At 36.9% G+C, this 25178-nt stretch overlaps 1 protein-coding gene and 1 long non-coding RNA gene across 29 annotated transcripts in view; both read left to right on the plus strand.

Moving 5' to 3' along the window:
* Nucleotides 1–25178, plus strand: part of SUGCT (succinyl-CoA:glutarate-CoA transferase) — a 782676-nt gene that overhangs the window by 97747 nt on the left and 659751 nt on the right. For 27 of the 28 annotated variants that reach the window (XR_011487375.1, XR_011487378.1, XR_011487383.1 and 24 more), the window contains exon 8: nucleotides 2148–2291. The exons of the other annotated variant lie outside the window; for it this stretch is intronic. Coding sequence is in view for 17 of the 27 variants with exons in the window: in XM_070466730.1 (XP_070322831.1) it covers nucleotides 2148–2291 (144 nt within the window). In the remaining 10 variants the exon portion in view is untranslated. The remainder of the gene's footprint in view (nucleotides 1–2147; nucleotides 2292–25178) is intronic. 28 annotated transcript variants of the gene reach the window in all.
* Nucleotides 16818–25159, plus strand: LOC139034802 (uncharacterized). Its single transcript, XR_011487354.1, has 2 exons — nucleotides 16818–19059; nucleotides 20878–25159. It is a non-coding gene; the product is annotated as an uncharacterized lncRNA (long non-coding RNA).

Genomic DNA, 25178 nt, shown 5'->3' on the forward strand with positions numbered 1-25178 from the left:
GAGGTATAACCTCTGCTTCTCAGGAAATTTAAAATATAATATAAAGGATTTATTATCTTTTTTGTCCCTATTTGTCTGAGAAGTATGGCAGAGAAAATGTGATCGTATGATAGTGAGAAAGCAGGTGATGTCTGTAAACTTAAGTTTGAACTCACCTCTCACTTTTAATATATTAAAGTCTTAAATCCAAATAATGGTATTAATTTTAAATTTATGGATTCATGCCATTACAAGTTTTGCCAGTAATAATAGAAGATTCCCAGAAATTTCCAATTTTTGTAGCACTATCTTCCTTGAAATTGTGTTGGGAAGCAGGGGAAAAAACCTTGTTGTTTCTTCATTAAGTTGTGTCTGACTCTTTTGCAACCTCACAGACTGTAGCCCATCAGGCTACAGTCCATGGGATTTCCCAGGCAAGAATACTGGAGTGGGTTGCCATTTAGTCTCACTTACTTGCTTTTGACCTATTCAGCTGTCTTGTAAGATGATTAGCACAGTTTGTGTATAGACTTCAGAAAAGGAAAAATTAACTTCTGAAAATGACTGAACAACAGCTGTAATTAATGAATAAGAAGGTGAATGAATGAATGTGTCAACCAGGTGAACTGTGAAATGTAGGTTTTACAGGCATTATGTACAATGAAAGACTTAGCATAATTCAAGGTACTAAAAAATAGAAACTGATTCAACAATGATTAATAATAGTGTTGTGAAAACTTTGATAGTTAATTTTTATGGGTGCTTCTTGTTTGCCTTGTTGTTGTTCAGTTACTCAGACATGTCCAACTCTTTGAGACCCTATGGACTGTAGCATGCTAGGCTTCCCTGTGCTTCACCATCTCCCAGCATTTGCTCAAACTTCTGTCCATTGAGTCAGTGATGCCATCCAATCATCTCATCCTCTGTCATCCCCTTCTCCTCCTGCCTTCAATCTTTCCCAGCATCAGGGTCCTTTCTGATGGGTCAGGTCTTTGCATCAGGTGGCCAAAGTGTTGGAGCTTCAGCTTCAGCATCAGTCTTTCCAATGAACACCCAGGACTGATCTCCTTCAGGATGGACTGGTTGGATCTCCTTGCTGTCCAAGGGACTCTCAAGAGTCTTCTCCAACACCACAGCTCAAGAGCATCAATTTTTTGGCGTTCAGCCTTCTTTATTGTCCAGCACTTACATTCATGGACTGAATAGTCCATGGGGTTGCAAAGGGTCGGATACGACTGAGCCAGTTTCACTTTCACTTTTATCACACCCATACAGGACTACTGGAAAAACCATAGCTTTGACTAGATGGACCTTTGTTGGCAAAGTAGTGTCTGCTTTTTAATATGCTGTGTAGGGCTTCCCTGTTTGCTCAGCTGGTAAAGAATCCACCTGCAATTCAGGAGACCTGGGTTTGATCCCTGTGTTGGGAAGATCCCCTGGAGAGGGGAATAGCTACCCATTCCAGTATTCTGGCCTGGAGAATTCCCTGGACTGTATAGTCCATGGGGTGGCAAAGAGTTGGACACAACTGAGTGACTTTCACTTTCATGATTATCATAGCTTTTCTTCCAAGGAGCAAGTGTCTTTTGCCTGGTACTATTCTGATATCTTTACATATGGATCAAGGATTGGATTGTCAACTAAGACGGACATAAATTGAAGATGTTAATTAGTATTAAAACCTTACTTAAATATTTTGTCATTGTGAGGGCTTCTCTCAATGTCTAGAAGCTCCTTCTGCTTCTCCTGTGCCTTTTGATTGCTTGAATCCTTGAAATTATAAGTAATATATTTACAGTATATTTATCATATTTCTCAATCCACCCTCTACCAACCAAACTAAACAAAACCAAATGTAATAAAATATTTTTTAAAACATGTCTGAAGTTCCCTCTTAATATCTTTTACAGTGGGAAGCTTTTATTTCATTTGGTTTTGTTTAGTTTGGTTAGTAGGGGGTGGGTTGAGAAATATGATAAATTTACAGTAAATATAAATACATTCTTGCCACCAACAGATATCCACAATAGCAGTTTGTTGTATTTCTTTTGTGTGTATGTGCACATGATATACAATTCCTTCTTTTATTTGACCTTAGAATATTTGTGAACTTATATGATGGTTTTAATTTTCAATTTGTGTTTTCCTTAACCCAACTCTCAAATCAGGATGGAGATCCAGTTCGTCCAGGAGTGGCCATGACTGATCTTGCCACTGGCCTTTATGCCTATGGAGCCATTATGACTGGATTGATACACAGATATAAAACCGGAAAAGGACTGTTCATTGATTGTAACCTACTGTCATCACAGGTACCAATCCAAATAACATTTCAGATAATGGAGTAAAAACATGTATCTGTGTTATACGTTTTCATATCAAATCCTGTGGTCATGTGCAAAAACAAAAAACAAAACAGGAGAAACTGCTCCTCCCTCCCAAAAAAACCAACAACAGGAAAAGCTGTTCTGTTTTTGTGTCCTTGATGTTGTAATATTAAAATAAGTGGACCACAAAAAGTTTGTTGTAATGTAGATATTGCTGTTGAACTAGAATTCTAGATGGTTTTTATTTTGAGAAATAGGTCTGTTACCTATTTTATTAGGTCTGTTACTATTTTGAACTAGAATTCTAAAGACTGTTTTTGTTAGGTCTGTTACTATTTTTGTACCATAGACCATTTGGGTAGTCTGGTGAAGTCTGTAGACCTTTCCTCAGAATTATGTTTTTGAATGCATAGAATGAGATATTTAGAATTACAAAGGAAGCCAATTATATTGAAATACAGTTATTTCAATGTAAAAGCCAAATTGTGTTATAATAGTACATATGATTTTTCATTAATACATTAAAATAGAATATCTATTAGAGGATTCAATAACCATTGCAATTTTAAAGTAGTGACTGAAGTAACTATAATATGATAAGAAAATGTGCTTAATATTTACTGGTAATCAAGTCATACTTAGGCACTGCTCATACTCCTGTGGTTTGTTGCCTATTTTCATGGTGGAATAAAATGCTAAATTTACCAACAAAGGTTCATGCAGTCAAAGCTGTGGTTTTTCCAGTTGTCATGTATGGATGTGAAAGTTGGACCCTAAAGAAGGCTGAGTGCTGAAGAATTGATGCTTTTGAAATGTGGTGTTAGAGAAGACTCTTGAGAGTCCCTTGCACTGCAAGATCAAACCAGTCCATCCTAAAGGAAATCAGTCCTGAATATTCATTGGAAGGACTGATGCTGAAGCTGAAGCTCCAGCACTTTGGCCACCTGATGTGAAGACCTGACCCATTAGAAAGACCCTGATGCTGGGAAAGCATGAAGGCAGGAGGAGAAGGGGACGACAGAGGATGAGTTGGTTGGATGGCATCACTGACTCAATGGACATGAGTTTGAGCAAGCTCCAGGAGATGGTGAAGGATAGGAAAGCCTGGCGTGCTGCAGTCCATAGGGTTGCAAGGAGTCGGACATGACTGAGCGACTGAACAACAGCAACATACTCCTGTGGTTTGATGCTTAACGTTCATAATGGAATAAAACGCTAAATTTAAGTTAGAGGTTAATGAAAATAAAGGTGCAATTTTTTCCATTCAAGTTAATTACTTCCCAAAATTCTTTCCATAAGCTCCAGATTAAGAGCACTTGGTTTGTATTGCTGTCAGTTATGTTATGCTAAGCGCTAAGCACTAAGCAGGTGGAATAAAAGGGTTATTTAACTCTCTCTCAAATTGACATTTTGCCTACTTTTCACTGGATGAGACCTAGATGTTGTACCGTAAGTGGAGGTTGCTTCTGAATAATTTTTAAGGGAGAGGAAAAAAAGAAAATATCTAATTTGTGCAAGGAGACATTTTAGTGAGGGAAAAAATGCTTCATAGAAACCTCTGTTGGGAATTTCAGATTTAAATGGCATACATGGGAAAATAGTAAACTTGGAACTCTGGTTTGGAGACTTTTTGTTTTCTTTTAGACAAAATTAAGGTGGTATATAGAGGCAAGAAATATTAATATGGTTGAAGATAAATACTATAAATGGGTTTTCATTACTAGCTTTGAGTCACAGTCAGAGTTTTAATGGTTATATAAAAGGATGAAAGAACTCTCTCCAAATGAATGATCTATCTCCTTAACAGAGAGGCAGAGGTTAGGTATGGAATGAAGTTGAAAGTCTTGTCTTCCCTCCCTTAATTTTATAGCTGCAAGGAACCTGACATAGGTTAAGTCCCTGCATAAAAGTTGCACACCCAGTAAATATGGAATCCATGCAGGTTTCATGGGTTTGTGACCTTTGTAGTCACAGAAGGCACTGGGCTTAATTTAAATGCTCTGCTGTGACTGCCTTGAAATTCTTAATAATTTTAAAAATTGGAATATAATTGCTTCATAATGTTGTGTTAATTTCTGGTATACAACAAAGTGAATCAGCTATATGTGTGTGTGTGTATGTGTGTGTATATGTATATATATCCTCTCCCTCTTGGGCCTCCCCTCACCAACCTGCAGCTTAGGCCATCACTGAGCACTGAACTGGGCTCCCTGTGCTTTAGAGCAGCTTCCCACTAGCTATCTGTCATAGTTTTTGAATGAGAGGCCCTGCATTTTTCATTTTGCCTCAGTACTGACAAATTATGCCGCTGGTTCTGTATTTGAGGTTCTACTTAGGTTTCCTGATCTCTACCTGGACTGCTTTTCTTATAGTATGTCAACTCTTAACTTGGGGAAAAAAATTTCTTGTAGAGTGTTATAGAGTTAAATTCTCTTCTGACACCTAACACAGTGATTCTCAGTCTGGAGGTGTGTGCTTCCCTGGGGGTGGGAATGAAGGTGAAGTCACTGGTGGGGCTGTTTCAAAGTGAGAGTACAGTAAGTGTAGACTAACGCATACTTAGAGTGTGTGTCTAAATTTGTTGTTTGCGTTGCTCCTTGAGGCTGTAAGTTCCAAGTGTGCAGGAATAATGTTCGTTTTTATTTATGTTTGTGGCCTCTTCAAAGCCCAAGTATTTGTCAAATAGCAGGTCTACCAATCTTTGGAGATATGTCAGAGAACCAGTTACCAGTGGGCATGCCTCATATACCTTCCATTTTCTAGGGAAAATTAGAAAAAAGTAGTGAATGATTGACTTAGGATAAGTACTTGATAAACAGCTAATGATGAAATGATTTGCTTTTGGCAAACACAGTAGCAGTGATTTAGCCTAATGTGTTACAGGTAACCCAGTCAAAGGTTGCTAAAATCACTAGTGTATTTAAGACTCATTAGCTATCTTTTTATAACTGACATAGAACATATATTAGTTTCAGTGTAAACATAATGATCTGGTATTTGTATATATTGTGAAAAGGTCATCATAATAAGTCTAGTTAGCTTCCATCACTATATAAAGTTACAAATACATTTTTCTTGTGATAACTTTTAAGATATACTCTTTTAGCAACTATCAAATGTGCAATAGAGTCACCATGCTGTACTTTATATCTCCTTAACTTTTAATTTTTATTATTGCGAGTTTATGCCTTTTGACCCCTTTCACCCATTTTGCACACCCCCTGCCCCTCAATTCATCCATCAATCTATATATATAAGCTTGGTATTTTTTTAAATTAAAAAAATAATTTAGATTCCACATATAAGTGAGATTCATTGATGGACACTTATTTTGTTTTCATATCTTGGCCAATGTCATTAACTACCCTTTAACAATAAAAATCTTTTATGCCTTATTTTCAGCTTTGCACTTGCACACCTACTATTTTATTGAACCCTCATAATCATCATTTGAGGGAGATAGGTAGATGAGGAATTTCTGTTTTCATTTCACTTATAAGAAAACTGAGGCTAAGAGAGGTTGACCCGCTTGAACAGCTGAGTCACAGCAAGACCTCTGGTTTCTGACATCCTGGCTGGTTCTCTTTTCCCTGCTTAATGAAGGAAAAGCTTTGGCATTGAGAGACAGGCAAGCTTCAGCTTTCCTTTGCTGAAGCTAAAGAGGAGAAGGCAAATTGAGTAAGAGGCAGGGGAAGCAGAAGAACACTCAGTAATAAGGGAACAGATAGTGAGACTGCCCCTACTTTCCCAAAGCCTGCCAAGAGCTGAAGTAAGACAGTGCAACCAAGTAGGCCCTTCTGGATCAATATCTAATCATGTTTAGATCCCGTGAGTGAAAACTGTCATGGAATTTAACATTATGGATAAGTGCTTTTGTTGAAATATGAGAATTTTGAGAAAAATAGCATTTAGAGTCATGGGGTGATGGGGTTTTTTTTGTTTCAGCTCTAGTTGACTGAGCAGTCACTATGTCCCAGCCTCTGTGCTCCAGAGGTTGGAGCGGAAGGCAGCGCTGCTATTTACCAGAAGAGGCAACCAAGTTGGATGGAAAAGTTGGAGGTGGAGATAGTTCGCTGTGGTGCCCCGACAGGGTTACAGAAGGTGGTTGCACCTCATATGTCATGCTTCAGAATTTGGATTTTAACTATTTAAGACTTCTCTTTCTCCATCTGTAAATTCTGTTAGGTCTTTTCAACCTATGACCATGTTTCCTTGAATCCTTGCTGCTGTAGCCACTTCAGAATAACCTCTGAGCTGTGAGCAGTATCAGAGAGTTTCTGAAGGCGGTGATGTGCAGGTAATAATTTGTGCTGAAGCCCTCCGGAAGTGTAGTGCAGTGGGTGATGACAGCCTGTTCATTCTCTGAACCCACTACAGGCTAAGCTCTGGTGGTATTTGTTTTTTTTGATGCTGTGCCTCTACCCTAGCTCTTTGGCTCTGGACTCTCTCTTTCCTTCTGACAAGGACTTCTTCTCCTGACTTAGGCATCTCTTTTCTCTGTTTTTTTCTTGTCTTTCTTCACTTTCCTGCTTTCATTCTGTGCTCTCAGCCTTTCTCCTTTTCCCTCCCTTTTTCTCTATCCTTCATTGTGTGGCACTAAAGTTGTTAGCAATTGTCAGGACTTCCCTGGTGGTTCAGTGGTTAAGACCTTGCCTTAGAATGTAGGGGGTGCAGGTTGGACGCTGGTCGGGGAGCTAAGATTCCTCGTGTCTCACGACCAAGAAAGCAAAACATAAAACAGAAGCACCATTGTAACAAGTTCAATGAAGGCTTTAAAAATGGTCCAGGTCTTTGAAAAAAAATTGTTAGCTGTTCTGGTTCCAGATCGTACATCCTTCCACTGTACCACTCAGGAAAGTTTCAGAATCTTTCATTAGTTCCCACAGAACAAAAAAAAGTGCCCTTGCCTAGAAGTCCTAGACCACAAGACAGTGACAGTTACGTCACTGAGTTAAGTGACTATTCCTGAACCAATAAATGAGACCTGAAAGATAAAGAATACTAATTGGCTTAAGCCATTTCTGGTACAAGGGATGGGGTTAACTCCACCCAAACCATACTGCTGTGACTGGGGAGAGGTGATTTCCTTAAAGAATAGTGGGGTTATTTTTTGGCCAGAGGAAGAGGAAAGGATGCTGGGCAGCTCATCAAAAACTATTCACCATGCTAACATACTGCATTGTTTTGAGGTTCTAATGCAACAAAGGATATGAAAAATTCTTTGTACATTAGAAAGTATTCTGCTGCTGAGTAATAATAATTTTGTTAGGCTATTTAAAAAGTATTTCCAGTGTTAAAAATATGCTGAGATTAAAAGGATGGCTATTGACATTATTTTATCATAATTATTATATCTTTTCATAATAGAGAAATCTTGACTAACTTCGCTTAGTCTTACAATTTAAGATAACATTTATTTATTTTAGATCCCCAAACCAAACCACAAAATGATTAAAATCTGCTTTGTGTAAATGGGAAGTGCTAGTTCTAGATACTTTTCAAAGTAACATAATAGGAAAGCACATTTAAAAGAAGTATTCATTTTATCTTTTTATATAAATGCTCACTGTCATTAAGCAGATAACATTTGAACTTAATTTCAGCTGCCTGAAAAATGACTGCCATTTCATGCAGTGGTAAAAAACATAGTTTTCTACTCGTTTTGATTGCATTGCATAGGATGACAAATGAATGATTATAACATTCAGTATCAGTTGCTAAAAATGAAATTTTGTACCCCTCTCTTAAAAGTGATCTACAGAGTTACAAAAAGATGAAGAAAGACCAAATCTAAATAAAACACTTCATCATTTTCAAAAAAAAAAAAAAAAAGTGATCTAATGTACAATAGACAAATTACACTTGATTTGAATAGTAGCTAATAATTAACTCAGAGATGATTGCCTCAACCACAACAAAACCATTTCACTGTAAAGACATGACAGTTGCCGGGATGTGGTTTGTAGTGGGCACCAATTTTTTTGTAGTTTCAAGGCTATAAACTTTTAACCCGTGTCATAAAATTCTTTGATTTTTTTTTTTTTAGTTTTAATGTGATTTAAAGTTGTCAACTGAAGATTGTCTAATGCCAGCATCTAGACAGTATTCTTTAGATGATATTGGTAAATAACAAGGAAGTGGGTTTGGATGTGGTTCCAATTATTCTGTTGCTCTTATTCTTCTGTTGTGGCTTAGAGAAATATCTTTTGGAAGTTTTAATATCCTTCCTGTACTTAATTACAACCAGGCTCCCCTAATTACTACTACAATGAGTTTGGTTTTTTAGCACCAAATTTCTGTAATTATTTTCACATATAGAATGTTTTGGCATTTTTGATTCACTTTTTCATCTTTGTTTGCATATTGTACATTCTGTTGTTTATTCGCTAAGTCGTGTCCAACTCTTTGTGACCCCATGGACCACAGCATTCCAGGCTTCCTTGTCCTTCACTATCTCCCAGAGTTTGCTCAGACTCATGTCCATTGAATCAGTGATGTCATCCAACCATCTCATTCTCTGTTGTCCCCTTCTCCTCTTGCCTTCAGTCTTTCCCAGTATCAGGGTCTTTTCCAGTGAGTTGGCTCCTCGATCAGGTGGCCACAGTATTGGAGCTTCAGTTCCAGCATCAGCCCTTCCAATGAATATTCAGGGTTGATTTCCTTTAGGATTGACTAGTTTAATCTTCTTGCTGTCAGAGGGACTCTCAAGACTCTTCTCCAGCACCATAATTTGAATGTATCAGTTCTTCAGCGCTCAGCTTTCTTCAAGGTCCAACTCTCACATCTGTGCATGATGACTGGAAAAACCGTAGCTTTGACTATATGGACCTTTGTTGGAAAAGTGATGTCTCTGCTTTTGAATATGCTGTCTAGGTTTATCGTAGCTTTTCTTCCAAGGAGCAAGAATCTGTTAATCTTGTGGCTGCAGTCACCGTCTGCAATGATTTTGGAGCCCAAGAAAATAAAATCTGCCACTATTTCCACTTTTTCCTGATCTATTTGCCATGAGGAGATGGGACAAGATGCCATGATCTTTGTTATTTGAATGTTTCGTTTTAAGCCAGCTGTTTCACTTTCCTCTTTTACCCTCATTAAGAGGCTCTTTTGTTCCTCTTCATTTCTGCCATTAGAGTGCTATCATCTGCATATATGAGGTTGTTGATATTTTTCCTGGCAGTCTTGATTTCAGCTTGTGATTTATCCAGCCTGGCATTTCACATGATGTACTCTGCATATTAGTTAAATAAGCAGGGTGACAATATACAGCCTGATGCACTCCTTTCCCAATGTGGAACCAGTCCATTTTTCAGTGATTCTAACTGTTGCTTGTTGTCCTGCATACAAGTTTCTCAGGAGGCATTTAAGGTGGTATGGTATTCCCATCTCTGTAAGATTTCCATGGTTTGTTGTGAACCACACAGTCAAAGGCTTTAGCTTAGTCAATGAAGTAAAAGTAGATGTTTTTTGGAATTCCCTTGCTTTTTCTGTGATTCAACAGATGTTGGCAGTTTGATCTCTAGTTCCTCTGCCTTTTCTAAATCTAGCTTGTACATCTGGAAATTCTTGGTTCATGTTCTGTTGAAGCCTGACTTGGAGAATTTTGAGCATTACTTTGCTAGCATGTGAAATGAGTGCAGTCATGTGGTAGTTTGAACATTCTTTGGCATTGCCTTTCTTTGGTATTGGAATAAAAACTGGCCTTTTCCAGTCCTATGGTCACTGCTGAGTTTTCCAAATTTGCTGACATATTGAGTGCAGTACTTTCACAGCATCATCTTTTAAGACGTTCATATTTAAGACAGATAAGATTTTAACTCTCCTTATTGTAGCACATTTTTATGGATAAACTTTTGAATTCAAATAAGCATAATAATCTGAAATTCATCTTTTTGTACCTCTAGATACACTTGTATTTCTACTTTTCCTATTTAATCTATATTTTTAAATTTTTTAATTGAGGTATATTTTACATATCATAAAATTGATCCTATATTAAGGGTGACCATTTAATAGTTTTTAGTAGATTTAGTGAGTTATGCAACTATCACCATAAATCACATTTGGAATAAATAGTCTATAGTCACCTCTGGTCTGGGTGTTACCTATCCAGCTAGAATGGACAAGTTCTGATGGAGGAGGATGTAGTGTTGTGCTGACTCAGAAGAATTCAAGGACTTTTATGACTTCTGTGGGCCCAAGAAAATTTTGCCTTTATGCATCCTTTCTTCCATAAATATATTTGAATTATATATTTATAATTGCATTGGTGTAAAGATGAATGTAATTAGTTATTATGTCCATTTTTTCTTCTGATTTTAAAAGAATTAAAATTAAAGCATTTATGTGTACCCCTAAAACATTGTTGGTCTTAGGCACTATCAGTTCAGTTCATTTGCTCAGTCGTGTCCGACTCTTTGGGACCCCATGGACTGCAGCACGCCAGGCCTCCCTGTCCATCCCCAACTCCTGGAATTTGTTTAAACTCACGTCCATTGAGTCAGTGATGCCATCCAACCATCTCATCCTCTGTCATCCCCTTCTCCTCCTGCCTTCAATCTTTCCCAACATCAGGGTCTTTTCAAATGAGTCAGCTCTTTGCATCAGGTGGCCACAGTATTGAAGTTTGAGCTTCAGCATCAGTCCTTCCAATGAATATTCAGGACTGATTTCCTTTAGGATGGACTGGTTGTATCTTCTTGCATTCCAAGGGACTTTCAAGAGTCTTCTCCAACACCCCAGTTCAAAAGCATCAGTTCTTTAGTACTCAGCTTTCTTTATAGTCCAACTCTCACATTCATGCATGACTACTGGAAAAACCATAGCTTTGACTAGATGGACCTTTGTTGACAAAGTAATATCTCTGCTTTTTAATATGCTGTCTAGGTTGGTCATAGCTTTTCTTCCAAGGAACAAATGTCTTTTAATTTCTTGGCTGCAGTCACCATCTGCAGTGATTTTGGAGCCCCCCAAATAAAGTCTCTCTCTGTTTCCATTGTTTCCCCATCTATTTGCCATGAAGTGATGGGACCAGATGCCATGATCTTAGTTTTCTGAATGTTGACTTTTAAGCCAGCCTTTCCACTCTCCTCTTTCACTTTCATCAAGAGGCCTTTTAGTTCTTCTTCGCTTTCTGCCATAAGGGTGGTGTCATCTATGTATCTGAGATTATTGATATTTCTCCTGGTGATCTTGACTCCATCTTGTACTTCATCCAGTCCAGCATTTCTCATGATGTACTCTGCATATAAGTTAAACAACCAGGGTGATAATATACAGCCTTGACGTCCTCCCTTCCCGATTTGGAATCAGTCTGTTGCATGTCCAGTTCTAACTGTTGCTTCTTGACCTGCATACAAATTTCTCAGGAGGCAGGTAAGGTGATCTGATATTCCTATCTCTTTAAGAATTTTCCAGTTTGTTATGATCCACGCAGTCAAAGGCTTTGGCATAGTCAGTAAAGCAGAAGTAGATGTTTCTCTTGCTTTTTCTATGATCCAACAGATGTTGGCAATTTTTACCTAATTAATAAGTCAGCTCTGGAAGAATTTCCTTGAGAACAGCCTAAAATGTGCCAAATCTGTGAAGAAAGACTATCCTGCATCCAGGAAGGAAGTGGAAGCTGAAAGTTGAGATGATGCTGAAGGGTGAATAGAGGGTGGAAAGATGGAGAAACAGCAGTTTGTGACTAAATAAGTTGAGAGACTGGAGTCAGAAGAGAGAGAGAGAGAGAGAGAGAGAGAGAGAGAGAGAGAGAGAGAGAGAGAAAGTATATTATCACAAAGTTCAAGTATTTGGGAACTATAAGTTTGCATTTGAATCTCCCCAAGAAGCCTAATGCATTCCAGCCTTGAAGGCTTTTGCCAGCCTGCCAGTCCTTGGTTGTTCATATGTGCGCACTCAGTCACTTCAGTCATGTCTGACTCTTTGCGACCCCATGGACCATAGCCTGCCAGGCTCCTCCGTCCATGGGATTCTCCAGGCAAGAATACTGGAGTGGGTTGTCATGCCCTCCTCCACGGGATCTTCCCAACCCAGAGATCGAAACTGCATCTCTTGTGTCTCCTTGATTCTTGTGGCCAATTTTTAATCCCCATCTAATTTTTGTTCTGTAACTTCCTAAGGGCTCACATTTCCCTCTCAGTTTAAATTTAGGGGATAAATGAATATCAACATTTAACTAATATTAGGATGAGTAAGTAATAAGATAAAGACACACCAAAAAATGAGAAATCAGATGATTTCCAAAGGAAACTATGAAGAATTTTATATAATTATTTTGTGTTATTATTTTATACTATTGGTTCAATTAAATGCAAGTTGACTGCATTAAAGAACATCGTTCACTATTTTTTTTAAAAGAAGGTTTGGCAAGATGCAAGTGTATGATGGAGGATGTTCTGGTTTTGTGCAGATGAAATCTTTACTTATATTCATGGACATGTCATATTTTTATATGACGTGGGCCATAGTGAGGGAAACCAGGGCTTTTAACTTGTGGTGATTAGTAATTGGGAGAATGTCTCAAAGGAGAAAAGAGTAAAACAGGAGGACGGATTTCATTGTGATATAATTTAATTCTCTCATTAGATACTTTAAAACAATTTGGTGCTTTCAAAATGTTCTGAAAATTAGCAAGATAGTTAAGATTAAAATATAAAGAAATAGGAGAAAGAGTCATTGGTCTTGACAGATATTCCCTGAATTTAAATTTTGTCTTTGCAGGATCTTGTAGAATAGTGAACCTAATCAATTATTCATAAAGGTCACTTCTATTCTGTTACTAGAGTTAGAAAAACTTGTTTTTTCTTGTGAAGTTAATCAGTTCCACCTTCATCTTTGTGCTTTCTAGGGTCAGAAAACTTTATGCACTGGTAGAATAAAATATAGTGTTACATCCTTATGTATTGTCTCATTGATGGTGGCTCTTTACCTACTCTAAGTTATGGTCCAACTGATTCCTGGTGGAACATAGCTATTTTGTCCCAAGTCTTATGTCATCATTGTAGCTAATAGATAAAACATTTAATTTCTAGGAAAATCACTTTAGTTCTTCACAGAACATATATATGAGGTATAAGGATGAATACTTTTTTCAGTTTTTTTGTAGCTTAGAGTTGTTATATACCAGCAATTACCAGCAGTTGATTAGCTAAAGTGCTTAGAAATTTTGATTATCTGGTTATTTTTATTTTCTAGATAATTGAGAGCAAAAAGGAAACTTTTGTGTTCAGCCATTTTTATAGAAAAATCTTCTAAAATGCTTAGTTTACTTTTCTGTTATATTAAATGCTGTATACTAAATATATTTTCACTTTAAAGGTTATAATTTTGATCTTTATTTTTTAAACCTATTGATACTCATTTTAGGTACTAAGAAATTAAGTTGAATCTGAACTAACAAAATTCATCCATCCATTATTCATCTTTCCATTTATCCACACTTTTTTTCTTATGCCAGATTATACAAGTTATAAATAAACCAGCCATTTTCCTGCCCCCATGGAATTTACATTGTAGTTGGATATATAGACAATAAACAAATGACAAGTCATAAATTTGCATAAGGAAATAAACAGTTTGATAAAGATAACGGTGATAGTTCTATTAGTCAGGGCAAGGTCATTCCAGATGGAGGGAACAATACAAAAGCCTGAAACAGGACAAAACTTGGCATGTCCTAGGAACTGACAAATGGTCCAATGAAAGACATCCCTTAGAAGTTGACATTAACACTAAATCTGGCCAAATAGTCATCTAAATAAATGGGAGGTGACATTTAATCTAAATAATAATCCAATATTCTGTGGTTAGTAGGCCCATTAGAAGTTAGAAGTGAGTAACAGACTGTTCTTTTTTGTGGGGAGAGAATTTATTGGCAGGGTACTAGATCAAGCCTGTAGAGCAAATGTTGCATTCTGGTGCTGTTTTTGTAGAATGACAGTGAAATCACCACAGCATTGCAAACAGTGTTAATTTTTTTCTCCTATTTGGCCTTACTGGAGACTGGTATTGAGAAGGTCAAGACAGGTTCTGGAAAAGGAGTGCTGTGATTCTTAACATAATTATATAAGGTGCAACATTGCAAGAAGTGCTATACACTTGCTGACTTTAGAGTAGACGGTGTATTGTATAGGCTGTTTACATTTTCCAAAGTTGAACTAATAACATAATAAAAGTTATATTTACTTTATGCTAAACATTGTTCTAAGCACATTGTATATATTAACTAATATATTTCCCCAATAATTCTGTTATACTTATTTTACTGAGGGGGTAGCAGAAACATAGAATAGCATTGTAACTTTCCCTGTGTCACATAGACAAGTAAATAGCAGAGTTGGGACCTGACCTCAATCTGCACAGAGACTGTGCTATACTTTACTCTCCTTGAGAGTATAAGGCCCACCCAGTATTCATTCATTCATTCATTTATTTACTTAAATGTTTATTGAGTTCTTAGTGCCAAGCATGTTGTTATTCCTGGCAATGTTACAATGAATAAGTTGACTGGGGAATATATTTTAGCTTTTAAGAGAGGTATACAGATATAAGAAATCTTGACCTATCTTTCGGGAGAGTAATTTTGGTAAGTAATACGGTTAGCACTGAGCTGTAGAACCTAACATAATGATTGTGCATTGATCTTGTATCTTGCAGTGTTGCTGTGTGTTAGTCACTAAGTCATATCTGACTCTTTGTAACCCCATGAACTGTAGCTCGCCAGGCTCCTTAGTCCATGAAATTCCCTAGGCAAGAATACTGGAGTGGGTTGCCATTTCCTCCTCAAGGGGATCTTCCCAACTCAGGGATCAACCCGTATCTCCTGCATTGTAGGTGGATTCTTTACCATCTGAGCCACCAGGGAAGCCTTGCTGGGCTTGTGTTTTTAGTTCTAACAGTTATTTTAGTGGATAGTAAGATTTTCTGTATACAGAGTGATGTCATCTATTAATATAGGTAGTTTTACTTCTGCTATAGATGCTTTTTATTTCCTTTGCTTGCTTATTGCCCTAGGTAGAAAGAACAATGTTGAATGTACAATAGAAAGTACAATGAAAAGTACAATAGAATAGAAAGTACAATGTTGAATAGAAAGTACAATAGAAAGTACAATGTTGAATAGAAGTGCCAAGAATAGACATTCTTCTTTTTTTTCATGATTTCAGGGGCAAAAATCCAGTTTTTCACCAGTATGTGTGTTATTAGCTGTGGCTTTTTTCACTGATGCTCTTTATCAGATTGAGGAAATTTCCTTTATTTTTTGTTTGCTGAATATTTTTATCGTGAAAGAGTGTTGGATTTTGGCAAATGCTATTTCTGTGACTGTTGAGATCATTAACTAGTTTGTATCACTTATCCTGTTAATATGTTATTTGATTATTGATTGATTAACAACTGACATTGATTTTTGTGTATTGAATCAATTTTGCAGTTCTGGGGGAAAATCTCAGTTGATCTTGTTGTGTGAATCTTGGTATAATGGCTATATTTAGTTTGCTAGTATGTTGCTAAGGATTTTAAGGTCTATATTCAAAAAGGAGAATTGCCCTGTAGTTTTCTTCTTACTTTGACTTTTTTTTTTTTTTTTACCAGTTTTAGTATCAGGGTGATATTTCACAGAATGAGTTGTTTTCTCTGCTTCTAGTTTTTGGAAGAATTTGTGAAGAATTGGTACTTTTTATTTGTTAGAACTCATCAGTGAAGCTAAAAAAGCCTGAGCTGCTGCTTTTTTGGGATGAATTTTATGACTGTTAATCTGGTTGTTGTATGTCTATTCAGTTTTTCTATTTATTTAGTCAGTTTCAGTAATTTGATTCTTTGTAAAATTTTTTTTCTATTTCATTTAGCTTATTTAATTTATTGGCAAGTAATTATTAATAGTAGTCTTATATAATGCTTTTTTTCCTATAAATTCAGTACAAATGTTCCCTCTTTTATTCATGATTTTAATAACTTGAGTCTTCTTTCTTTTTTCTTGGTCAGTCTAGTTTAAGGTTTGTTAATTTTGTTGATCTTTTTCAGTAAACCAACTTTGGATTTCATTGATTTTCTCTACTGGTTTCCTATATTCTATATTTCATTAATTTTACTACTTTTGGGTTTAGTTTGCTTTTCCTTTTGAAGTGTCTTAAGGCACAATGTTAGGTTATTGATTTGAAGTCTTTTTCTTTTTTAATATAGGTGTTTTCAGTTATACATTTCCCCCTAAGAACTGTTTTAGCCTCATATCATACATTATGGTGTGTTGTGTTTTGTTTTCAGTCATCTCAAGTTACTTTCTAATCTCCTTTGAGCTTTCTTCTTTGATTCGTTAGTTTTTAAGAATGTTTTGTTTAACTTCCACCTGTTTGTAAATTTCCAAATACCTTTCTGTTACTGATTTCTTGCTTCATTCCATTATAGTTGGAGAACATTCATTATGGAGTTTTAAGCCTTTTAAATTTGCTGGGGCTTGTTTTTTGATGTATCTTGGAAGATGTTCGGTGGCTCAGTGGTAAAGAATCCCCCGGCCAATGCAGGAGACAAGAGACATGAGTTCAATCCCTGGGTCAGGAAGATCTCCTGGAGGAGGAAATGGCAACCCACTCCAGTACTTCTTGCCTGGGAAATCCTAGGGGCAGAGGAAACTGGCAGGCTATAGTCCATTGGGTTGGAAAGTCGGACACAACTGAGCCTACATGCACAAACACATGTTTCAGGTGTGCCTGAGAAGAATGTGTATTCTGCTGTTGTTATGGAGTGTTGTATAGATGTTTGTTAGGTCTAATTGGTATATATGGGAAAGTTTCGTGTAACACTTGAAGGGCTATTAAATTTTTTTTTCTGAAACAGTTGTATTATTTTTGTATTCTCACCAGCAGTTTATGAGGTTTATAGTTTTTCCACATTCCTGTCAACACTTGCCATTCTCCATAATTTTTACTTTAGCTTTTGAAATGGGTGTGAAGTGGTTTTGATTTGCATTTTTGCATTTCAAGTCTTCTATTTCTGTGTTGATTTCTGCGTAGTTGTTATATTAATATCTATTATTGAAAGTGGTATTTTTAAGTCTATATCTATTACTGTCCCATTGTCTTTTGCTTCCTTCAATTTTGTCAGTTTTTGCTTCATGTTTTGGAGGTTCTCTTGTTAATAAATGTATGTTTATAATTGTTACCTCTTATTGGTAAATTGACCATTTTATCATTATAAAATGCAGTTTCTTTTGCCTCTAGTAACAATTTTTGTATCAAAGTCTATTTGTCTGATGTTCTTATGTACTCAGTCTGTTTTTGGTTATCCTTTTCATGATGTATTATTTAATAGGGCTGCCGTAACAAAGTTCCATAAACTGGTGTCTTAAGCAACCAAATATTTGTTTTCTCACAGTTCTGGAGGATTGAACTCTATGGTCAAGATGTTGTCAGGGTTAATTTCTTCTGAGGGCTGTGAGGGAAGGATCTATTCCAGGCCTCTCTCCTTAGCTTGTCAATGGCTATCATTCCCTGTGTTTTCACATCATTTTCCTTCTGCACATGTATGTCTGTGTCCAAATTTTCTCTTCTTATAAAGACATCAGTCATATTGGATTAGGGTACATCCAAGTGACCTCATTTTAACTTAGTTACATCTTAAAAGGCCTTATGTCCGAATATGGCCACTTTCTGAGGTGCTAGGGTTAGGACTTCAGCCCAGAGATGTTGACACATGAAATTAACAGTCTCAAGTGCTACCTCCCTACATATGTAATTTAAGTTTTTCTAATGGCCACATTGTGTGTGTGTGTGCACGTGCTCAGTCACTGTGATGTCTAACTCTCTGTGACTCTTCGTAGCCTGCCAGGCTCCTCTGTCCATGGGATTTCCCAGGCAAGAATACTGGAGTGGGTTGCCATTTCTTACTCCAGGGATCTTCCTGACCCAGAAATCGGACCCAGCTCTTCTGCATCTTCTGCAGTGGCAAGTGGATTCTTTACCACTCACTGTGCCACCTGGGAGGCCAATGACCACATTAGAGAAAGTAAAAGCAAATTGTAATTAATTTTAATTACCTATTTCATTTAATAGGCCCAAAATTTTTTATTTCAAAATGGAAAATTGTTATAAAACTAATGAGAAGATAGTTTACATTTTTCTGTACTGTCTTTCACATTTGAAATGTACGTTATACTTATGGCTCATCTTAATTTGAAATATCCTCATCAAAGGCTTAATAGCCACATATAGTTAGTTAATGGCTATAGCAATGGCCAGAACAATCTCAGAACACAGAAGAATGGGAACATGCATAGAGAGTCCAGTATTTCTTTTATTCCTTTCCCACTTGTTTGAAAGTAAAAAGTGGTATTTAACTATAACCTTTGTCCACTATCTACTCTTTCCTTATTATTACCTGTGGTAGACCAAACAATGGCCAAGAAAGATGTCCATGTCCTTATCCCTGGAATCTGTGATTATGTTACCTTACATGATTAAAAGAACATCATAGATATGATTAAGTGAAGACTTCTGAAGCACTTCCCTGGTGTTCCTGTGGTGAAGACTTTGCCTTCCAATGCGGGGGGTGTGGGTTTGATCCCTGGTTTGGGAACTAAGATCCCAAATGCATTGAGGCCAAAAAACCAAAACCTAAAGCAGAAGCAATATTGTAACAAATTCAATCAAGACTTTAAGAATGGTCCACATCAAAAAAAAAAAAAAATCTTAAAAAAAAATGACTTTTGAGATGGGGAGATTATCTTGGATTCTTTCTCTGGGCCCAATGTAATTACAAGGTTTTTTTATTTTTTTTTTTTTCCTTTTTTTTTTTTTTTTTAAATTTTTATTAGTTGGAGGCTAATTACTTTACATCATTACAGTAGTTTTTGTTATACATTGATATGAATTAGCCATGGATTTACATGTATTCCCCATCCCAGTCCCCCCTCCCACCTCCCTCTCCACCCGATCCCTCTGGGTCTTCCCAGTGCACCAGGCCCGAGCACTTGTCTCATGTACCCAGCCTGAGCTGGTTATCCGTTTCACCCTAGATAATATACATGTTTCAATGCTGTTCTCCTGAAACATCCCACCCTCTCCTTCTCCCAGAGTCCACAAGTCTGTTCCATACATCTGAGTCTCTTTTTCTGTTTTGCATATAGGGTTATCGTTACCATCTTTCTAAAGTCCATATATATGTGTTAGTATACTGTAATGGTCTTTATCTTTCTGGCTTACTTCGCTCTGTATAATGGGCTCCAGTTTCATCCATCTCATTAGAACTGATTCAAATGAATTCTTTTTAATGGCTGAGTAGTATTCCATGGTGTATATGTACCACAGCTTCCTCATCCATTCGTCTGCTGATGGGCATCTGGGTTGCTTCCATGTCCTGGCTATTATAAACAGTGCTGCGATGAACATTGGGGTGCATGTGGCTCTTTCAGATCTGGTTTCCTTGGTGTGTATGCCCAGAAGTGGGATTGCTGGGTCATATGGCAGTTCTATTTCCAGCTTTTTAAGAAATCTCCACACTGTTCTCCATAGCGGCTGTACTAGTTTGCATTCCCACCAACAGTGTAAGAGGGTTCCCTTTTCTCCACACCCTCTCCAGCATTTATTGCTTGTAGACTTTTGGATAGCAGCCATCCTGACTGGCGTGTAATGGTACCTCATTGTGGTTTTGATTTGCATTTCTCTGATAATGAGTGATGTTGAGCATCTTTTCATGTGTTTTTTAGCCATCTGTATGTCTTCCTTGGAGAAATGTCTGTTGAGTTCTTTGGCCCATTTTTTGATTGGGTCATTTATTTTTCTGGAGTTGAGCTGGAGGAGTTGCTTGTATATTTTTGAGATTAATCCTTTGTCTGTTGCTTCATTTGCTATTATTTTCTCCCAATCTGAGGGCTGTCTTTTCACCTTGCTTATAGTTTCCTTTGTTGTGCAAAAGCTTTTAAGTTTCATTAGGTCCCATTTGTTTATTTTTGCTTTTATTTCTAAAATTCTGGGATGTGGGTCATAGAGGATCCTGCTGTGATTTATGTCGGAGAGTGTTTTGCCTATGTTCTCCTCTAGGAGTCTTATAGTTTCTGGTCTTACATTTAGATCTTTAATCCATTTTGAGTTTATTTTTGTGTATGGTGTTAGAAAGTGTTCTAGTTTCATTCTTTTACAGGTGGTTGACCAGTTTTCCCAGCACCACTTGTTAAAGAGGTTATCTTTTTTCCATTGTATATCCTTGCCTCCTTTGTCGAAGATAAGGTGACCATAGGTTCGTGGACTTATCTCTGGGCTTTCTATTCTGTTCCATTGATCTATATTTCTGTCTTTGTGCCAGTACCATACTGTCTTGATGACTGGATTTGTAGTAGAGTCTGAAGTCAGGCAGATTGATTCCTCCAGTTCCATTCTTCTTTCTCAGGATTACTTTGGCTATTCGAGGTTTTTTGTATTTCCATACAAATTGTGAAATTATTTGTTCTAGTTCTGTGAAAAATACTGTTGGTAGTTTGATAGGGATTGCATTGAATCTATAGATTACTTTGGGTAGTATAGCCATTTTGACAATATTGATTCTTCCAATCCAATGTAATTGGGCCCAATGTAATTACAAGGTTTTTTTAATAAGAGAGAGGTAGGAAGATCAGAGTTGGTAGTTTAAGATCTGACAATGGCAGTAAGTGGTGGAATGTTGCGTGGAGTCATTTATAACAGTAGCAGTAGGAAACCCGTTCACCGCTTTAGCAGGTAGATGTGGCTACAGAAAGTTTTTGTTTTTACATATAAATTTTAGTTAATATTAAAAAAATCTTGAGTTATGTATGAGTGAAGGGCCATATTAATTCTGATTCAAGTTTTATATCAGCAATTAATTCAGCAATTTTAGTTTTTTGGTAGATTTTCATAGGGGCAGAGGATTAAAACATTGCTGAGAGACAACTCCCGGAAATTTTGGGGTTGCGCTAGAATCCATATATTTATCTCTAAAATTACAAGAATACTCTTCTTCTTGGTGGGACAGTTTGTTTTCAGTTCAGTCCATTCCTCCTGAAGCTGAACCACACTTACAGGGTGGGTGATAAAACAGATACATTCTGAGGTTTTATCTAAAGGAAGCTGCAGAAACAAAGCAGGGTTTGAAATCATGTAAACCATTGAATCTTTTCTGAAATGATGACTTCCTTTCCACTAAATTGCTCTGTAATTCTTTTATAGTTTTGATTCTATTGACCTCAAGCCAGGCTGCAATAGTAAAATGAGTGCATTTTCCTTTGGCCTTTTGTGCACTCTGTAAGTTTAGTTTGAGTCTGAAGTTTGTAATTCTTTGAGTAAATACATGCTTTTAAAATTCTGTAACTGTAGTTTCAAGTCCACTGTACTAAGATATGTTACTATCTTGTAAGCCACTGAGGGAAAACAAAGTGCATCTTTCAGTCTTTTAACTACAAAAGGCCTTGACTTGAGAAAGCAGCTTGCTGAATCATTTTACTTCTCTGACATTGATACCTTATTGAAAATCTCCTTCTTATCTTCTAAATATCCTTAAATTGTTGCAGATTGATTTGTAATAGTATGAAATAGTTGCACAATATTGGTCACTGCCTCCATCATATTATGTAATAAAACTGATTTGTAATATTTAGAGCATAAATTTTCTGTCAGTGAAGCCTGGACTTAATAAGTATCCTTGTTTGACTCAAACTAATTATTGAAAAACTTCCTCCTCTTTTTAATCTATTTTCATATTGATAATGAGGATTTTCTGTCTTAACATTATTTTTTATGGCAGCTTATGAAGTCTTTTTTGTTGCCACAATAACTAACTGGGTATTAAACATTTTTGCTGTTTTTGTTCTTATTCTTGTTAAAAATTTCAACTTGAGTGGTGTTTGACTGAATTCAGTCAAAAAGTCATTCAGTCATAAAGACTGAATTTGAAAATCCCACAGACAGAGAAGCCTGGCAGGCTACAGTCCATGGGGTCACAAGAGTCAGACACAACTCAGCGACTAAACCACCACCACTACCGAGCTGCATGTTGAGGCTTTAGTTTATAACACTGATGCTTCGACTTGGCTGTACACTGGAATCATCTGGAAAGTTTCAAAAACTACTGTCTTTGTCCACCCTAAGAGATTCTGGTTTAATTAGTATGAGGCATGGCCTGGGCACTGGGATTTTTAAAAGCTCTCCAGATGATGCTAGTGTACAGAAGAGTCTGAGAATCGCTGTTCCATAAAATGATTTCCAAACTTATGGTGTAGGAAAGTCACCAGGCAGCTTTTTTTAAAATGTATTTTTTAGAGCAGTTTTAGGTTTACAACAGCATTGAGAGGAACGTACAGAGATTTGTCATATATCCCCTGCCCCACACATGAGGAGCCTACACTCACAGGAGTGTATCAACATCATTTACCAGAATGGTATTTTTTTTAAACCACGAGTTAACCCACATTGCCACATCATAATCCCCCATAGTTTACCTTAGGGTTCACTCTTTGTGTTGTGCCTTCTATGGGTTCGCATAAAAATGTAATGACATATATCCATCATTATAGAATCATGCAGAATATTTTCAATGCGCTAAAAATTCTCTGTGCATATCAGTTAATTTCCTGTCTCCCCCACCCTGGCAATCAGTGATCTTTTTATTGTCACCAAAGTTTTGCCTTTTCCAGAATGTCACATAATTAGAATCATACACTATGTAGCTTTTTAAAATTGACTTCTTTCACTTATTGACATGCATTTAAATTTCCTCCATGTCTTTTCATGACTTGATAACACATTGCTTTTTAGTGCTGTATAATATTCCATTGCCTGTATGTACCAAGTTTTCGCAACTATGAAAAAAAAGCTACATAAATGTCCATGTGTAGGTTTTTGAATGGCCTAGATTTCAACTCCTTTTGGGTAAATACCAATAGTGCAATTGCCAGATGATATGGTAAGATTATATTTAGTATTGTAATAAACCACTGAACTGTCTTCCAAATGGTTGTACCATTTTGTATTCTAGCCAGCAATGAATTAGAGTTCCTATTGTTCCACATGATCACAAGCACTTGGAATTGTCTGTGTTCTGTTTTTTGGCAATTCTAATAGGTGTGTTAGTGTCCAGGGAGCTTTGGAAAAAAAAAAAAAACAGATTTCTGGGACTCATATTCAGTTGTTAGATCCAGCGGGTCTGGGGCAGGATTCAAGAGCCTGCCAGTTTGAAGCAGCACCCCAAGTGACTCTGATATAGTGGAACCTGTGGGTCACAGTTTGAAAAGAAGGTGTGTTTTACAGTAAACCTGTATCTCTGTCACATGTCATCCTGATACTCTTAAAGTTAAATGTCTAAAGTTCCCCCCAAATTTTTTTTCAAGTCATATTTGAAGCAACTTTCTTGGATGGTTCCTGTGGGTTTAGTTATGGATGTCATTGTACTTGAGGTTTTAGCTCTACGAACTCTCAAGGGGCCTTTAGCTTGTCTGGAAACTAACGGAGCAAAGAATGGTTTAGAAAGAAACTTAGAGCCTTAAATGACTATATGGCCTATTGAACACAGCTTTAGCAGTGATGATATGGACTAACTGCAAATCAGCAGCTGATTTGTCAGTGGGCTTGCAGTCCCTAAGACTGTGTGAACTCACCATCCTGAATCTTGGAAGGGAAACAGCTGCAAAAGAGGGATATTTCAAAGGGCCACAGACATGAACCTCAAGACTCCATTCATTTCTCACATACTGGTGATCAGAGTTAACATAGTTGTCTTTTTAATCATGCTCACTCCCATAGACATGTTGTTAATCATGGCATTTTAAAAATGAAAGAATTTAAAAGTTGGCTTAGCTGCTAATTGGAAAATATACTTTACAAAACAATTAGATTTGTAAGTAGTTCTGTGAAGGTATTTATTAATTTAAGCAAAAGCTGTGTTTTCTTAGTGTGTATAAAAATATCAACCACAAAACGATTGAAATATATATAGAAAGTAGAGACAAATGTCTTATTGTTCATTGTTTCTTCCTGATGATTATAGTGGAGTGGAGCACTGGACTTTTCTATACTTTTAACAAAAGAAATGCATGACTGGGGGAAAAAAATGCCAAAGATACACAAATGTGTAACTTTTAACTAAAACTTTTTTTGTCATTCCACTCCTTAGCAATAACTGCAATTCAATGTTTGGTGAATATTTCAGAAAAGAATAGAAGAACTCACATGATGTGTCAGTGTAGGTTCATCAGTTGTAACAAATGTACTGCTCTGGTAGGGGAAGTTTTTTGTTGGGGAGGCTGTATATAATGTGGGGTAGGAGATATATGGGAAGTCTCTGTACCCTCTGCTCAGTATTCCTGTGAACCTCAGACTGCTCCAAAAAATAAAGTCTAGTAAAAACAAAAAACAACCCCCCTGCATACAAACAGTAGCAGTGACAACAAACAACTCACTGATGAGACTTTTGTCTTAATGGTATGATCAACATAATATGGTTTTGGATGAAAACTAAACTTAAGAAATCAGTTTTCATAGTGTAAACATTGTGCTTACTTGACTTCCCTCCTCTCACCCTCACTTTCCTTCTCCACCATGTGCCTCATTGCTGCATCTTGTTTCTTTTTGGAGGTTCCATAGTGCAGGTACTGCTGGTAAGGGATCTGCCTGCTATTTCCTTTGCTGTTTGGAGTGGATGTTTTCAGACCTCCTCACTGACTACCCCCTGAACAGATTGAGGGTCCAGAAATAAATCCTTATATTTATAGTCAACAAAAGTAGCGAGGCAATTCATTAAGGGAAGAATTGTTCAACAAATAATGGTGGGAAAGTGATGTCCGCGTGCAGAAAGGGTGAACTGAGGTGCTTACCTCCCATCATACACAAAAATTCAGTATAAGTGGATCAAACAAATTTAAAAAGAAACACAGAA

This window comes from Odocoileus virginianus, chromosome 1, assembly GCF_023699985.2.
Source record: "Odocoileus virginianus isolate 20LAN1187 ecotype Illinois chromosome 1, Ovbor_1.2, whole genome shotgun sequence".
Classification (NCBI taxonomy): domain Eukaryota; kingdom Metazoa; phylum Chordata; class Mammalia; order Artiodactyla; family Cervidae; genus Odocoileus; species Odocoileus virginianus.